This window comes from Amblyraja radiata, chromosome 24, assembly GCF_010909765.2.
Source record: "Amblyraja radiata isolate CabotCenter1 chromosome 24, sAmbRad1.1.pri, whole genome shotgun sequence".
Lineage (NCBI taxonomy): Eukaryota > Metazoa > Chordata > Chondrichthyes > Rajiformes > Rajidae > Amblyraja > Amblyraja radiata.
The window spans coordinates 15,056,689-15,075,694 of NC_045979.1; the positions used below are offsets into that span (position 1 = coordinate 15,056,689).

Sequence of the window (19,006 nt, forward strand, 5' to 3'; positions counted from 1 at the left end):
AAACGTCACCCATTCCTTCTCTTAAGAGATGCGGCCTGTCCGGCTGAGTTACTCCAGCATTTTGTATCTATCTTCTATCTATGTAGCTGTCTAGTTAGTTCTTAAACGTTGCAATAGTCCCTGCCTCAACTACCTCCTCTATCAGCTCGTTCCATACACCCACCTCCCTTTGTGTGAAACAGTTACCCCTCAGATTCGTATTAAATCTTTCCCCCTTCATTTTAAACCTACGTCCTCTGGTTCTCGATTACCTGTTGTTCTCATCAGGAGAAATAAGGTTGGCAGCCCATAATTTCTTTTAATTATATAACTGTAAAATACAAGCAGGGAAAACACCAGCCCACAGTACAGTACCATGAAACATTACAAAATGATTTTCATATTATATGCAAAAACCTAAGCAGGTCTAGTTATTTTGAACTTTAAATGCAGGTAGGTAAATAAATTATGCATTTACAATTAAGAGAATTAAGTTTATTTAAAATTTAAATACAGAAAAAAACAATTCAATCACTTCTCTTTATCTGTAATTTTATCAGAATGATTAATATAAAATCAAGAGAGCCATCTGTCTTTAAAATAGTTTCTGAGGGTAGTAAATACTTATACAATGTGGGTCATGCACTAACAGAGCTTGTCAACAGACATCTGATTAAATTTAGTTTTGTTTAAGGGCCTGTCCCACTTACGCGATTTTTTCGGCGACAGGGTGATGCCTGTTTGATCATGAGTAGTCGCCATAAGAGTTGTACCTTTTTCTGGTCGCCGCTGGATTTTCAACATGTTGCAAATTTTCATCAACCTGCTGTGACTATGACGGGTGCCGGCAAGCCTCCGAAAATATTGCCTAAGTGGGACAGGCCCTTTAGAGATACAGCGCGGAAACAGGCCCTTCGGCCCACTGAGTCCGCAGCAACCAACGATCCCCGCACATTAACACACACTAGGGACAATTTGCATTTATACCAAGCCAATTAACCTACAAAACGGTTACAGAAGGAACTGCAGATGCTGGAAAATCAAAGGTACACAAAAATGCTGGAGAAACTCAGCGGGTGCAGCAGCATCTATGGAGCGAAGGAGATAGGCAACGTTTCGGGCCAAACCCTTCTTCTTTGGATTGTGGGAGGAAACCGAAGATCTCGGCGAAAACCCACGCAGGTCACGGGGAGAAGGTACAAACTCCGTACAGACAGCATCCATAGTCGGGATTGAACCCAGGCCTCTGGTGCTGCAAGCGCTGTAAAGGCAGCAACTCTACCGCTGATCCACCGTGCACCTGCGGCACCATAAATGATAGATATGCAGTTATATTCCTGCTGTGTGTCGCAACCAGAATGGAAGTATGAATCATCGGCCGCCTCTGGAGTACAAACATATTCACATGGACACCCATACATTCAATCGAGCTCTCATATTACATAAATCCAAAGGTCTGACTTACACACATACTCTTATTCGTACAAGCAGCAGAGCAAATCAATTCACTTTCTCTTCTTTAGATAATTATTCTTTATCAGTTTTATGCACCTTCGATGCCATTTGTTACAATACTTTGAAGACATGGTTACCATAAGATATTTTTTTGTTTATTTTCCAGCATTGTTTCAGTTTGGCTTATCAATACAGCATGGAAACAAGCCCTTCGGCCCACTGAGACAAGTAGACCAACGATCATCCCTGCACTAGTTTTATCCAACACACTAGGGACAATTTTACAGAAGCCAATTAACCTACAAACCTGCACATCCTTGGAATGTGGGAAGAAGCCGGAGTACCTGGAGAAAGCCCACATGGTCACAGGAAGAATGTACAAACTCTGTGCAGACAGCACCCATAGTCAGGATCGAACCCCGGTCTCTGGCGCTGTGAGGCAGCAACTCTACCGCTGTGCCACCCTGTTACTATCAGCTATAAAAATCTAAACCATTTGTCACCCAGCGATGGCCTCTATACAGATCAAAACACAAAGTTTCCTTAACTTCTGCTCACAATTTAAAAAACTCTTAAATAGGGTAGAGCTGATTTTGCTCAGAGCAGAAATTGTTGCAACCTTTTAACGAGGGTTGCTAATGCATTGGTGTTGGGGAGAGGGTGAGGCAGGAGCTGGAGGATGTATATTCTGAGGGCTTGATATATTAGTCAAAGTCTAAAGATGGTGTCAGGTCAGGAGAGCAGATGGGAACTGGAAGTTACAAAGGGTAAAAAAATATTGAACAGTGGTCAAAATAAGTTGAAATGAAGTCCAGCAAGAAAGCTAATACAGTGCATTTTTAAGTTGAAGAGGAACTTTGGCTGTCACTTTACACAAAGCAAATAAAGTGACGGAAACAATAAAAAAAAAATAATGGAATGTCAGCTTTTGGTGGATGGAATGCAACGGAGAGATCTTGCACAAACCCCACCTGGAGTACACTGCACTCAAAGAACAATGTAGTGGCATTAGATGAAGTGTGCGCGCAATTTCATCATGGTAAAGAGGATTCAATTATTTTGGGCTGTTGCATAAATTCCTATCTGAAGGTTAGCTGGAGGATTGAGGAGTTGGTCGAACATAAAATTACAGTGAATATTAAGGAGTAAAAGAAAATTGAAATCAAAAGCAGTATAAATGTCTAAGTTGAGAGATGAAGAACAATGAATGAAAGATATGCAAAAAAGTAACGATGATAAAGGAAACAGGCCATTGTTAGCCGTTTGTAGGATGAAAACGAGAAGCTAGTGCGAGTAGGGTGGACTTGTTTCCCTTATCTCTAACCAGTCTCAAGAAGGAACTCGACCCGAAACGTCACCCATTCCTTCTCTCCAGAGGCTACCTGTCCCGCTGAGTTACTCCAGCTTTTTATATCTATCTTCAGTTAAACCAGCATCTGCAGTTCCTTCTTACACACTAAATGTCTAAGTTGATTTCCTAAACAGATGTGGACACAGGGCCGACTAAAGGGTTTAAAACAGAGATGGATTTTTGTTGAGTAAGTGTTTGCGGAACAAGTATTTTTGTTTTAGAGAGTGGCGAGTGCCTGGAACGCGTTGCCAGGGGTGGTGGTGGATGCACATACGACAGTGATATGTAAGGGGCTTTTAATGAGATGCATGGATATGCAAAGAATGGAGGGATATGGATCGTGTGCAGGCAGCGGAGATTACCTTAACCTGGTATCATATTCAGCACAGACGTTGTGGGGAATGGGGCCTGTTTCTGTCCAGCACTGTTCTATGTTTGATATTCCAAAACCAACATCACAAGCAGCAACTTGTGGGTCATGCAGGCACTCTTCATTGTAAATTCAAATAACTCTGGGTCCGAAACAAAATAAGATTGACAATCAATAAGCACTTAAGGTCACTCAGCATTCGGATTTCCTTTCAAGTGTAGTTTTATCCTCATTTTGTGGCATATGTTTTGCCACTGACTATTTCATTGGCCTGTAAACTCAAAACGAATCCTTGAACTATGAGTGGGATAGTTATGATTTTTATATCTAACCTACACAGTTGTATGTACTTGTCTTCAAACTGCCATTTTCACTCAAATGTGACATATTTACCACTGTGATATAAAAAGACTAGTTCTATTTACAGAGGTGATGGCACATAAATGGAATAATTCATTCTAAACAAATGAACTGAATTAGCTCCATGAGCTTTAACGAGACAAGTCTTTCATACAGTGAAAACAATAGTTGTTTCTCTTAGTTTTTACCTATATTCTTGCCACTTTGTAATGGATTGTGCAAGACATTTAAACTATGCACATAACATCCAGTTGACTCTCACGGTCGACAAATTATAATTGCCAATGCTATTAATTTGGATCTTGAAGCCAGAATCTGTAACGTCCACGGTTTTCACTGTGACTCCAACTGAATCAACGGAACTGATTTCAGCCAAGCTCAGTATGATCACTGGATCCTTCAGTATGCGATGAGGAAAATTTACTTCCCGAATGTGCGGCCAAGCACAATTTTCCAAAGTTTCACAGAAAGTTCTCACTTCTCCTGACAGACCTGTTTCAAAGATAAGTGCTAAACGTTATTTTCAGCCACATAAATGCCATCCCCTCCCCTTCTGTAGTTTAGAGATACAGTGCTGAAACAGAACGTCCAGCCCACCAAGTCCACGCCGACCAGCGAGCCTCGCACGCTAGCACTATCCTACACACAAGGGACAATTTACAATCTTTACCAAAGCTAATTAGCCTACAAACCTGTATGTCTTTGGAGTGTGGGAGGAAACCGGAGCACCTGGGGAAAACCCACGCTGTCACAGGGAGAATGTACAAACTCTGTACAGACAACATCGGTAGTCGGGATCGATCTGGCGTTGTAAGGCAGAAACTCTACCGCTCTGCCACCGTGTTGCCCCAAATGCAAATGTCACTTCATACGCACTATAAAAACCACAATATAATGCTGCAGAAAAGACACAAAATGTTGGAGTATCTCAGCGGGTGAGGCAGCATCCCTGGAGTACATGGAGAGGTGACATTTCAGGTCGCGACCCTTGTTCAGACTGCAAGGGTGAAGAACAAAGTATGGCAGGTCATGAGGAAGAGTGGCGGGGCAGGAGAAAGCATGGCAGCTCCTATGTGTACTCACGCGAGGGAGGTTTTTGATAGGCAGATGTTTAGACAAAGGCCAGAGCTGATCACACACAAGGATTTGAAGTCGCAAATCGTGAAGCTAGAGGATTGATGAGGTACGAATTGTTTAGAATGTAGTTGCAGGGGGAGGGGGCAGAAAGGTGCAAGGTCAGCGAGGAGTCAAGGGAGGTGAAGGAATGGAAGGGAGGTCGGATGGTTCTACATATACAGAAAATTATTTTTTCAAATAAATCTCTGTGCAATTAATTTTGCTTCAAAAAATCTCAATTTTAATTGGTGTTCAGTGTGAATAAGATTGTTTCATTTGAACGCAAATCAAAAATGCAAGCTCCTCCAATGATTGCAGGCATTTAACGGATGAGTAGCTACTTGTCTATGCTCAAAAAGTAATTGATCTGATGCTGTTAAGGCCAGGCTGAAGTTTTTAGTAGTTTCAATTGCCCTCACAATCTGTCTCTGAATCATGCCATAATGTTTAGTTTTTAGAGATACAGCTTTGAAACAGGCCCACTAAGTCCGTGCCAACCAGCGACCACTCAAATACTAATACTACTCTACTTACCAGGAACAACTGACAGAGGCCAATTAACCTACAGACCTGCATGTCTTTGGAATCTGGGAGGAAACCAGAGCACCCAAAAAAAAACCACAGTCACAGGGAGAACATACAAACTCTGTACAAACAACACCTGTAGTCAGGATTGAACCCAGGTTTCCGGTGCTGTAAGGAAGCAACTCCACCGCTACGCTACAGTGCCGCCCAGTGGGAAAGAAAGAACTAGATTTCCACCCCAGTCAGTATCCAGCTAACCCTGTATTTGGTTTTGTGCAAAACTGGAGGGCATGTAAAATAAATGTAACACATAGATTTAAATGTGTCATCAAGGACAAGATACACAGTAACCAAAAAAGATGCAAGGTGCTGGAATAACTCAGCGGGTCAGGCAGCATCTCTGAAGAACATGGATAGGATGTATTTTGGGTTGGGACCCTTCTTCAGAGACCCGCTAAGTTACTCCAGCACTTTGTATCTTTTTCCCCCTTCAAACCAGCACTTGCGGTTCTTTGCGTCTCCACAGAGTAAACACTTTGACAAGGTAGTGGTGGAAAGATAGAACCATGGATCCACTTTGAGGGTGTCAAAGGTTACAGGGAGAAGGTAGGAGAATGGGGTTGAGAGGGAAAAATAGATCAGCCATGATCGAACGGTGGAGTAGACTGGATGGGCTGAATAGCCTTATACTGCTCCTTTGTCTTATGGTCTTGTGTGTGCACTTTTAGCATGAGAGTAAATTAGCAGAGATTTTTAATTAAAATCAAGGTGACATATTGAGATAAATGGATTACTTAAGGCCAGTGGCATTTACTATACCAGTCTGAAGAAGGGTCTCGACCCTGAAACGTCACCCATTCCTTCTCTCCGGAGATGCTGCCTGGCCCGCTGAGTTATTCCAGCATTTTGTGTCTATCTTCGCACTTACTATACCTGTGATCTAGCAATACTTACACTGCTCGACAGAACTCTTGAGATTTGTTTCAATTTTCACCAAACTTTTCTGCAGAGTATGAGATGTTTGATTCAAGGCATCTGCGAGTTGTTTATTTTGATCAGCCCCATTACTTTCAACCTGCAAAGAAACATCATATCCCTGATTCAATACATCTAGTTTGGACATAGAAACAGAGTACGGCACAGCACAAGACCAGGCCCTTTGGCCCACAATGGCCTAACATAATGCCAAGATAAATTAATCTCACAATCCATATGCCTCCATTCCCAGCACGTTTGAAAGCCTCTTTAATGCCACTGTCATATCCGACTCCACCATCACCCCGGGTAGCATGTTTCCAGCACCCACCATTCTCTGTGTAAAAAACGTCCCCCACACATCTCCTTTAAATTTTGCCCCTCTCACCTTAAAAGCTTCGCCCTCTAGTCATAGAGTAATAGATTCACAGGCCCTTTGGCCGAACTTGACCACACCGACCAACATGTCCCATCTACACTAGTCCCACTTGCCTGCGTTTGGCCCATATCCCTCTCGACCTCTCTTGTCCAAGTACCTGTCTAAAGGTTTCTTAAATGTTGCGATAGTTTTCTTGAACGTTGCGATTGTCACCTTTAGTAATGTCTAGTGTTTGACTTTTCCCCCCTGGAAAAAAGGTTCGGACCTTCTACCCTCTCGATACCTCTCATTATTTCATATATATTTCAACCAGGCCTACGCGCAACCTTTGGCTTTCTAGAGCAAACAATCTGTAGGGATTTGTAGGCAGCAATCAACACATACAACCTCGTGCCACTGTTTTCAACTCGCACTTTGAATGAGCTAGCATGATTAAAGGGCAAGATATTATCCATGCGGAGCTAGACATAAATGCTGGATAAACTCAGAGGGTGAGGCAGCATCTATGGAGCAGGATCCATAGGAATAGGCCACGTTTCGGGTCGAGACCCTTCTTCAGGTGGAGCTATACATTTTAAGGCAATGTGACCTTGCTAAGATACAAAAGGTTTTGCTTTGTCATCATAACATGAGTGTGTATGACTTGGAGTGTGTTAGTTATATTGTATATCAGCACAACCTTACAGTCAGTTCAGTTTTCTGTAATGGTTTCCCCTTTAAATATCAACAGTTAATCTTACCTTAATTAACTATTGACAGGCAGGACCTCATTGAAACTTATCAAAAGTGAAAGGCCTAGATAGTGGGTGTAGAGAGGATGTTTCTACTAGTGGGAGAGTCTAGGACCAGAAGCTATAGCCCCAGAATAAAAGGACGTACCTTTAGAAAGGAGATGAGGAGGGATTTCTTTAGTCAGAGGGTGGTGAATCTGCGGAATTCATAGAAAACATAGAAAATAGGTGCAGGAGGAGGCCATCGTCCCTTCGAGCCAGCACCGCCATTCATTGCGATCATGGCTGATCGTGCCCAATCAGTAACCCGTGCCTGCCTTCTCCCCATGTTCCTTGATTCCACTAGCTCCTAGAGCTCTATCTAACTCTCTCTTAAATCCATCCAGTGATTTGGCCTCCACTGCCCTCTGTGGCAGGGAATTCACAAATTCACAACTCTCTGGGTGAAAACGTTTATCCTCACCTCAGTCTTATTCTAAGACTGTGGCCCCTGGTTCTGGACTCGCCCAACATTGGGAACATTTTTCCTGCATCTAGCTTGTCCAGTCCTTTTATAATTTTATGTTTCAAAAAGATCTCCCCTCATCCTTCTAAACTCCAGTGAATACAAGCCTAGTCTTTTCAATCTTTCCTCATATGACAGTCCCGCCATCCCAGGGATCAATCTCGTGAACCTACGCTGCACTGCCTCAATCACAAGGATGTCCTTCCTCAATTTAGGGGACCAAAACTGGACGCAATACTCCAGATGTGGTCTTACCAGAGCCCTATACAACTGCAGAAGAACCTCTCTACTCCAATACTGAAATCCTCTTGTTATGAATTAATTGCCATAGAACTTCCAGTGATAATTGCAATGGGCTCTCAAGTTGCCGAGTGCCACCGCCCCCCCGCCCCCTCCCCCCTGGTCATTCAACCCCCCGTCCCCTCACCCGGGTTATTCATGATTTAAGTTTAAAAAAAACAAAACCACCTTTTAAAACACCAGCTAACAGTGGTGTCACAATACTTGTGCCCCTCAATGGCACAGTGAAACAGAATATTCCACCACCTTCCAGTGACGTCAGGGGGAGGGTATTCATTTCAAAAACAGCTTCATCAGCTCCCCAACGCACACCGTTGGTCTAGTTTATAATAAAAACTCCTGTGTGGGTGAAGTTGTGTGAAACGGGTGCCAAAGAAATTTGAGTGAAATTAAGATTTAGCCAGAGGGTTTTAGCAAAATCAGCAAAGATCATGTGTCTGCAAGTGTTATTCATCTTGTCTCATCTTATTCTGATCTACAATGAAGCAAACCATGATATAACTTGCACAATTCATGGGGAAGATAAAGAAAAATGACAGCTCAGAATGTAGTTGAGTTGGATTTGAATGGAAAATGTTCCACATGTCTGCACAAACACATTTGGACAGAGCCATCTTCATTGTCAGGAGGAACAACCGTGTACTTGGCAGTGAATCGCTGAAATATGCATTAATGTGGAGTCACTGCACAAGACAGTCAAAAAATCCACAAAAAGGAAATTCAATCTGAAAATACAAAGCTTACTGTAATGGTTTATACTGTTTCTAATTGGAGAACTAAAACACACTACTTTTGCTTTGCACTTATAATTTCTGTTGTTTAAGAGTGTGAACTGAAGCCAAACAAACTGTGTCTAACAAATCCACAATGCCAGGTCAGCTCATTCCAAGCGCAGTGTAGAATGCCAGATTTTCTGTTGTGCTGAAGCAAAGCAAGAATTTCATTGTCCTATCAGGGACACATGACAATAAACTCACTTGAACTTGAACTTGAACTACTAAAAATGTAATGTAGTGAATGGATGAATGAACTTGTCCTTGTTATAATTTTATATTACAGCATTAAAGTCAAAAATAAAACTCAAAACAATAAATCACAGTAGATCTCTAATGTCTAAAAATGCTGGACACAAAGTGCTGGAGTAACCCAGCTGGTCTGGCAGCATTTCTGGAGCTACAAGCCTGGCAAAACTAATGGAATGGAGACAAAATTTCAACGAGACACTGGTAGCCAGCAGCCATTTTGCTCAAAGCTACATATTCATTTCAAAATGGGGTGCTGCCAACCAACAATAGTTTGCCATTCTAAGAAGCAAAAAGCACAATCTACTGACATAGTGAAGAATTCCATCCAACAGACGCAATGGGCTCTCCTATCGAAACTACCTTAATGCACTTTGTTCATTGATTTGTGAAGAATCAGGGAGTGAATTTCGATTCCAGCAAGTTTAAAACCAGAAGAATTAAAAAAAAAAAAGATACATTTAGTTTATTTCCGGATACAGCATAGAAACAGGACCTTGACCGAGTACACGCTGACCATCAATAATCCAGCTGGCCACAGACTATTTTTTTAACCAAAAATAATTTAAAATCAAAATGATATGTACAGTACAAAAAATACAAATAAACTCACCCCCATAATACAAAATAAAGCAAATATTCTTAAATATTGCATATTAAATCACTATTTCCCCATCTTTATTGAGGGTACATATGCTGAACACAATAATCTAAATGTGGCCTCACCAATGTCTTAAAATCTTCTCTGCACCCTTTCCAGCTTGCATGCTCCTTGGAAAATAATTCATATTTTGAGAATAACAATAAATTTGAATTTATTTGGGGAATAGGTTGGCCGAATCTGATGAATAAATGCTAACGTGAATGATGTTTAGTGCAAGATAAAGTCTTGTAAAGACTGATCAAAGATAGTCGAGGAGCTCTAATGAGTAGATAGCAAGTGAGGACTGCTCTCTAGTTGTTGGTAGGATGGTTCAGTTGCCTGATAACAGTTGGGAAGAAACTGTCCCTGAATCTGGAGGTGTACATTTTCACACTTCTATATCTTTTGCCCCATGGGAGAGGAGAGGGTGGCCTGGGTGCAACATGTCCTTGATTATGCTGGTGGCCTTGCCGAGGCAGAGGGAGGTATAAATGGAATCAATGAAAGGGAGGTTGGTTTGTATTGCTGGTCTGGACTGCGTCCACAATTCTCTGCAATTTCGTGCGGTCTTGGATGGAGTTGTTCCCAAAATTAGTTCAGCTACTTCAACTGTTTGAAAGGGGTGAAAGATTGCAACCTTCACGTGGTCCACCCTGTTTCGACGAATGCAATCAACCCTGCGTGCACAATCAAATGGAACAAGTTGTCCTACAACTTTAGGCTGTGCATACCCTACGCAAGAAGAAGAACTGTTTGAAATACCTCGGCAAAGTATCGATTTTTGTAATTAAAAACTGGTAATATGTGTTCTAAAATCAACCAGATTTGAGTTACCATGGGAATATATTTTCTCAACTAACTTTTCAGCTTACAAACAGTTCATTAGGTAAACCCGACCTTTCAAGTTGGCATGCACACCTTGTTCTTCAGTCATTGCCCAAACGACTTTAAGAATCAGGTGATGAAATATCTTGATTGGCCCGGTTTCAAAGATAATACTTACTTTGGATTGGAACTTGGATCAAACACCTGTTAATGAAGATCAGTCAATCCAAGAGCAGGAGAAAGAAACCATGTTAACAACTCTGTGAGACGTTTTATCGCAACCGATCAAGCCAAGGGGTCTGAACTTTTACGTGGTGGGAGGGTTGGATTACCTTTGCGACGTGGATCTGCAGGTTGGCTAGTATTTCATCCATTTTACTAGTTCTCTTTTGCAGCTCACTGAGATCATCAACGACCGTGCTTCGAACCGCGCTCTCCAGCTCTTCCATGGAAATCTTCTCCTTCTGCAACCGCTCGCCCATTTTCCTGGAACGGACACAGCAGGGAACATGACATCACCCGAGCAGTGTACACTTTATGCACAGCACAGAATCTCAAATACAGTAAACCCTCCGTATAACGGAATGGTTGGGTTAACATACGATAAGAGAAGAGCCATTGGGTTCAGGTCTTTTCATAGAGCGCTTTTTATAAACTTTTTGGCCACGGCCTTCTTGGGTTTTTCTGATTTTTGCTTTAGAGTCAGTCATACAGTGTGGAAACAGGCCCTTCGGCCCAACTTGTCCACACCGACCCACATGCCCCATCGACCCACACTGCCTGCATCAGGTCCATATCCCTCTACACCTGTCCTATCCATGTACCTAAGAAGGAACTGCAGATGCTGGAATATCGAAGGTACACAAAAATGCTGGAGAAACTCAGCGGGTGTAGCAGCATCTATTGAGCGAAGGTAATAGGCAACGTTTCGGGCCGAAACCCTTCTTCAGTCTGAAGAAGGGTTTCGGCCCGAAACGTTGCCTATTTCCTTCGCTCCATAGATGCTGCTGCACCCGCTGAGTTTCTCCAGCATTTTTGTGTACCTATCCATGTACCTGTCTAATTGTTTCTTAAATGTTAAATTCTACTAGTTCCACAAGTCTACGCAGTCATTCAATCGTGGCTGCTCTATCTTTCCCTCAACCCCATTCTCCTGCATTCTTCACATAACCCCGACATTCTTTTACTAATCTAGAATCTGTGAATCTCCGCCTTAAAAATATCCATTGGCTCGTCTGGGATTTTGTCGACTTCTTGGCTGTCTTCACCTTTTTGACGTGGGGGGGGGGGGGGGGCATGGGCAGCCAGAGGGGGCAATGAGAGATGGGGATGGTGTGGGCAGCAGGGTCTGTAAGCATTAGGGGAGGTGGTGCGAGCTGGGATCGGCATGGGAAGCAGTTGGTAGGGCTGTCCGCCACAACCAAAATCTGTTATAACGAGGGTACACAAAAATGCTGGAGAAACTCAGCGGGTGTAGCAGCACCTATGGAGCGAAGAAAATAGGCAACGTTTCGGGCCGAAACCCTTCTTCAGACCCTTCTGTGAAAACGAGGTCCGTTAAAACGAGGGTTCACTGTATATCAAAAGCATTAAGCAACAGAGCTGTTTTCCTTCTTAAAAACATATTCCCTTTTTGAGTGCATTCAGACACAAATCTCCAAGCCAGCAGTCATAAATATTTTCCAACCTGACATCTTCCAGTTGCTCTTTGCTGGCCAGGTGCTCAACTTGCTGGAATGAAGCATAGTTTTTCAGTTCCGATAATTCGTTGCTCTGCCGTGCTAACTGGGTCTGAATAGCATCAGTTGCCTGGGTTGTCTGGTTAACTTGTTTTGTCAAATCAGTCACACTGTTGGAGAGGGAATGAAGATTATAGTTCATCAGCTCTTTGATTGTGTTGATGTCCTCAACGCTTTGTAGGTCCTGCCTCGCTGCCTCTAGGCTTGCCATCCGACTTGTTAAACTTGTCAAAGAAGCAGACAGCGAGTCTGTGTTCTCCTCAAGTTTGGTAGTTACAACTTTCATACGTGCAACTTGCTGCTCTGCCTGTGCAAGGTCAACTTCCCGAAGAACTTCAACCATATCCTCCAGGCGCTTCAGATCGTTCTTCTTCAGCAAGTCTTTCCTCAGCTCACTCAGGCTGGTGCTCATCTCCAACTGGAGCCCAGTCACCTTACTGTTCAGGTTAGCTGCCTGAATCTGTGCCACAGCCTCCGCTGCCTGATCCAATTTCCTTTTAGAATTAGTCCAAGTAATCTCGAGATCCTGCAACCTTTGTTCGTGAGTTTCTGTGATCAGCAGCTGAAATAAAAGCAGAAATATATTTTTCAGAGCAGATGTAAAAAGATACAAAGTGCTGAAGTAACTCAACGGGTCAGGCAGCATCTCTGGAGAACATGCGTAGGTGACATTTCGGGTCGGGACACTTCATTAAACTGATCATTCTGAAGAAGGGTCCCGACTCAAAATGTCATCTAATTATCTTCTCCAAATAGGCATCTCTGGAGAACATGCCAATGTGACATTTCCAGTTGTGACCCTTCATCAGACTGAGAGGGAGATAGATCAGCCACGATTGAATGGCAGAGTAGACTTGATGGGCTGAATGGCCTAATTCTGCTCCTATGTCTTATGGTCTAATGCTGAGTGTTCACGTTACTTCACTCAACCCATTGGCACTAGTTATTTTTAGTTTAGTTTCAACACACAGCGAGGAAAACATGCCCTTCGGCTCACCAAGTCCGCACCGACTAGCGATCCCTGCATATTAACATTATCCTGCACACTTGCGGCAATTTACATTTATACCAAGCCAATTAACCTGTACATCTTGGGAGAGTGGGAGGAAACCAAAGATCTCGGAGAAAACTCACGCGGTCACGAGGAGAATGTACAAAGTCTGTACAGACAATACCCGTGTAGTAGTGTTTACCATGAAGGTCGGAGAGAATCAGCAGCCAGAAGCAGCGAGAGCGAGTATTGGCTGGAAGTAGGTGAGTCAGAGAGAATGAAGATTTTTAAAAAGAACGCTCAAGGCCAGTTCAAGCACCCGTAGTCAGGATTAAACCTGGGTCTCTGGTGCTGTAAGCGCTGCAAGACAGCAATTCTACCGCTGCAACACCAATGGATCATTGAACGGTGTCTGAGGAAGTTAGAACCTGTATTGGGGGGGGGGGGGGGGGGGGGTGGGAAACAGGTGGTCAAATATAGAAGGAATATTGTCAGTTCAGATGTCAGAGCAGACATGGATGTGACGGTGGTATCCGTCACATCCATGTCTGCTCTGCCATCTGAACTGACAATATTCCTTCTATATTTGACCACCTATTTCCCACCCCCCCATACAGGTTCTAACTTCCTCAGACACCGTTCAATGGCATGAACGTTGAATTCTCCCCGGATGGCATGAACGTTGAATTCTCCCCGGATGGCATGAACGTTGAATTCTCCCTCATATTCCGCCTGGGTTGCTTGCATCCGGATGGCATGAACGTTGAATTCTCCCGTCATATTCCGCCTGGGTTGCTTGCGTCCGGATGGCATAAACGTTGAATTCTCCCTCATATTCCGCCTGGGTTGCTTGCGTCCGGATGGCATGAACGTTGAATTCTCCCAGTTTTGCTAGCCCTTGCTGTCTCCTCCCCTTCCTTAACCCTCGAGCTGTCTCCTCCCATCCCCCCGCCATCGGGCTCCTCCTCCTCCCTTTTCCCTTCCTTCTCCCCCCCACCCCCCATCAGTCTGAAGAAGGGTTTCGGCCCGAAACGTCGCCTATTTCCTTCGCTCCATAGATGCTGCTGCACCCGCTGAGTTTCTCCAGCATTTTTGTGTACCATGGATGTGACGGATTTGTCAGTTAAGATGAGCTCCATTTCCTCCACACAGATGGTACCTGACATGCCGAGGCAGTTGGAGGTTCCCCAAGACACTGCATTCAACATTGTTTGATTTAAACAGAGGATCTATCTGTATGCAAAACTCCAGAAATTACCGACGCTTCGAAAATATATTCCTTGACACTCCCCAACTTATGCAATAGGTGTCTTATGTAAACTCGCACTTATGTAAAACATTCTGTACTCATTCCCTAGCGCAATCAAGGCAGTTTGTAATTTCCACAACACTATACGATCACTCAAGTTTACATCAGAAACAAGCCGGCAATGGTGGCGGTGCTTACCCAGAAGGCCATGCACCACAGAAAGTGCCATGACGGTGAGACTCAGGCTTGCAATGGCGGTGGTGCTAACTAACAAAATAGCACATATTATTCTTTAAAATAAAGATATGGCCCAGACCCATGCCTGTTGTACAAGAATGTTGTCTGAATCATCTTAAGTGGATGGATTAGAGAAATGGGAGCTGAACTCGTTGAAACAGAAGTTACAAAGCTGAACTGATAAATGTATCTAAGATAGTGAAGGATGGATATATGTCTCCTCAGATCCTGGTGAACTTCTACCGCTGCACCATCGAGAGCATCCTTACCAACTGTATCACAGTATGGTATGGCAACTGCTCTGTCTCCGACCGGAAGGCATTGCAGAGGGTGGTGAAAATTGCCCAACGCATCACCGGTTCCTCGCTCCCCTCCATTGAGTCTGTCCAAAGCAAGCGTTGTCTGCGGAGGGCGCTCAGCATAGCCAAGGACTGCTCTCACCCCAACCATGGACTGTTTACCCTCCTACCATCCGGGAGGCGCTACAGGTCTCTCCGTTGCCGGACCAGCAGGTCCAGGAACAGCTTCTTCCCGGCGGCTGTCACTCTACTCAACAACGTACCTCGGTGCCTGCCAATCACCCCCCCCCCCCCCCCCCCCGGACACTCCTCCCACAGGAAAAACACTATGTCTGTATATATGCTAATGTAAATATTTATTCAAATCATATGCTATGTCGCTCTTCCAGGGAGATGCTAAATGCATTTCGTTGTCTCTGTACTGTACACGGACAATGACAATTAAAGTTGAATCTGAATCTGAATCTGATGTATTTAAGATTAGGGAGGAGAGATAGAAGGTAGATAAAGAAACATTATCAGCAGTGGCTGAGTGACCAAGAACTGGGAACCATTGAGTTATTTCTCTAATTTCAACATTGATTTCTCTAATTTCAAATAACCCCTGCATACCTTCGCTTTCCCCCTTATCGCACCCTAGTTGTCCCACTGTTTGCATCCTTGTATCCCTGCATTATCATCTCTTGCCCAGCCAACAATGGGCCATTATGGGCTCCACCCTTCCTTGACCATCTGTTGGTGGTCCTGCTTTGTTCTGGCATTTTCTTACCTCCAGTTTCCTCCCCTCTACTTTTAATGTGAAGGGTCTCAACCTGAAACATCACCCATCCTCTTTCTCCAGAGATGCTGCTGGCCCACTGAGTTACTCCTGCACTTTGTGATGATCTTTGGTATAAACCAGCATCTGCAGTTCCTTTCTACTCATAGTTATGCTGATTGGCAAAAGGGATGATAAGTGATACGAGGAAACTCTTTCTTGTTAAAGGCTCTAGAATATCCTTCTGAACTGTAATGAAGGATGAGGAACAGCTTCTACAATTATACCATCACATTGCTGAACTCGGAGTCCCGCCGATAGATTTCTCCGGTCCCTCCGTCCCCATTGTTTAATTATTCTGTATTTTTGATTATTCTGTATCTTCTTTTTTTTTTAATTTCTATATGCACTACTACTACGGACTGACGCAAAACTGCATTTCGTTGTACCCATACTCAGTATTTGTGCAATGACATTAAAGTTGAATTGAATTGAATTGAATCCCATGACTGCAAAGCTTGAACAGCATCCATGCCTTGCTATATCCAAACACGCCAGTTGCATTACATTATCTGCATCAAATTAGAGTAATAATCATTGAGTCTTACAGTGTGGAAACAGGTCTTTCAGCCAAACTTGTCCACTTTGGCCAATATGTCCCATCCGCACTAGTCCCACCTGGCTGCATGTGGCCCATATCCCTCTAAAGCTGTTCCTGCCTCAACAACCTCCTCCAGCAGCACACTCCATACACCTACCACCCTTTGCGTGAGAAAGTGACCCCTCAGGTTCCTATTAAATCTTTGCCCCCTCACAATGGAGGAGGCCTAGGACAAATGGGTCTGTGTGAGAATGGGAAGGGCAATGAAAGTGTTTAGTAACCAGGAGATCAGGTAGGTCCAGGCGGACTGAGTGAAGGTGTTCTGCGAATCGATCGCCCATTCCCTTCCCATTCCCACACTGACGTTCTGTCCTATGCCGTCAGAGTGAGGCTAAACGCAAATTGGAACAAATTGCATCTCATATTTCGCTTGGGCAGCTTACAACCCAGGGCTATGGTCTATTGATTTCTCTAACTTCAAGTAACCCCTGCATTCCCTCTCTCTCCATCCCCCCCCACACCAGCTTTTCGTTCTCACCTAGCAAACAACTAACAATGACCTGTTCCTTTACCAGTGTTTAAGAAGGAACTGCAGATGCTGGAACATCGAAGGTAGACAACAATGCTGGAGAAACTCAGCGGGTGAAGCAGCATCTATGGAGCGAAGGAAATAGGGTCGACCCGAAACGTTGCCTATTTCCTCCGCTCCGTAGATGCTGCCTCACCCGCTGAGTTTCTCCAGCATTTGTGTTCCTTTACCATTGTTAATTTTTTTCCATATATTTCATTCATTTGTTCTAAATCTCTCTACATCATCGTCTATATCTCTCGTTTCCCTTCCCCGTGAGTCTCAGTCCGAAGAAGGGTCTCAGCTCGAAGTGTCACCTAACCCTTCTCTCCAGAGATGCTGCTGCCTGTCCCGCTGAGTTGCTCCAGCATCTTGTGTCTGTCCAACTTCGGTTTAAACCAGCGTCTGCAGTTCCTTTCTACGCACATCACCTATCCATGTTCTCCAGCGACTCTGCATGCCTGACCTTACTCCAGCATCTTGGTGTCCTATCTCCAGCATTTGGAGCATACCTTCTCGTTCAGCTCACCCACTTGGCCTTGGATCATTTCAAGCTGAGAGAGCTTCTTCTGCAGGATTTGGATGGTGTGATCCAGGTTGTCGATGGTGCTGAGCTGCTGCTGAATGAACCAGCCGCCGATCCCACCGCCGGCCAGAAGCAGGAGGATGAGAATCCACAGCAAGATCCCCCCGGCCGGGCTGGCCGGAGAATCGGACACATCCTTGCTGTCAGCTCGGGGGGAGTTGTCCTCGCCCCGTTGGCCGCTTCTCCCCTTCCGATTTCTCATTGTTGCAAACTTTTGCAAAACTTTTTTTTCTGTTCGCTCCCAAGTTTCGCCCCTCCTGGAGTGGGAATTGATTTGATTGACAGCTGGTCCCCGGGGATAGAGGCGGGGCCACGGCTGTCGGCCAAACACAGGCAAGACGCGGTGCTTGACAGGCGCTTGTGCCATTCACAGGAGGCCACCCGGCTTTACACGAACCAATCTCAAACCTGCACTGTGACACTGAAAGGCATGGAAAATCCTAATGTGCTTTGCATGCATTTTAACTCTTATGCTGCATTAGGAATTGTGGTGGAAAGACTGAGTAAAATACACTTATATAGTCATACAGCGTGGAAACAAGTCTTTCGGCCCAACTTGCCCACACCGGCCAACATGTCCCATCTATTTCCTTCGCTCCATAGATGCTGCTGCACCCGCTGAGTTTCCCCAGCAATTGTGTGTACCTCCCTCCAAACCTAGCCTATCCATGTACCTGTCTAAATGTTTTAAAAACATTGCGATAGTTTTCTTAAATGTTGTATCTGCCTAAATGTTTCTTAAATATTGTGATAGTCCCTGCCTCAACTATCTTCTCCGGCAACTCGTTCTACACACCCACCTCCTTTTGTGTAAAAATGTTACCCTTCAGAATTCTATTAAATCTTTTCCCCTTCACCTAAAAACCTATGCCCTCTGGTTCATGATTCCTCCAACTTTGGGCAAGAGATTCTGTGTAATTACCCGATCTATTTCTCTCACGATTTTATACAGAGTTAAATCAACGTAACAAATATGCTGTATTGCTAACATGGGCTTTGCAATGTTAGAATCAATGCATGAAGAACAGTGTAATCGAGCTATACACTATGGAAACAGACCCTTCGGCCCACCTTATCCACACTAAACAATTTGGCATTCTGAGGGAGATCCATTTGCTTGCATTTGCCCCATATCCCTTTAAACCATTCCAGGTTCAGGAACAGCTTCTTAGTCTGAAGAAGGGTCTCAACCTGAAACATCACCTATTCCTTTTCTCCAGAGATGCTGTCTGATCCGCTGATTTTCTGCAACATTTTATATCTATCTTTGTCCTTTTTCCCTACAGCCATCAGGTCACTAAACCTTACAACCTCCAAATAAGCTCTCAAATATATAGACTTGGGGGAGTTGGTTTCGTCTTTTTGCATCAGGGTGAATGGTTGCACAGTGGAGTTGCTGCCTTACAGCGCTTGCAGTGCCGGAGACCCGGGTTCGATCCTGAT

At 44.1% G+C, this 19,006-nt stretch overlaps 1 protein-coding gene across 2 annotated transcripts; it reads right to left on the reverse strand.

Annotated features, from left to right (window-relative positions):
- Positions 1-1,567: 1,567 nt before the first annotated feature.
- Positions 1,568-17,880, reverse strand: LOC116986789 (myosin-15-like). 2 transcript variants are annotated; one of them, XM_033042477.1, is made up of 5 exons: positions 17,490-17,879; positions 12,224-12,837; positions 10,869-11,022; positions 6,111-6,231; positions 1,568-4,007 (listed from the first exon to the last, which is right to left on the reverse strand). In XM_033042477.1, the coding sequence occupies exons 1-5, from the start codon at positions 17,763-17,765 to the stop codon at positions 3,748-3,750; spliced, it is 1,425 nt and encodes a 474-aa protein (XP_032898368.1). In that variant the 5' UTR covers positions 17,766-17,879; the 3' UTR covers positions 1,568-3,747. The 2 variants fall into 2 exon arrangements, with proteins under 2 accessions (XP_032898368.1, XP_032898370.1); XM_033042479.1 differs by lacking the exons at positions 1,568-4,007; positions 6,111-6,231 and adding an exon at positions 10,427-10,740 and having other exon boundaries at positions 17,490-17,880.
- Positions 17,881-19,006: the final 1,126 nt, after the last annotated feature.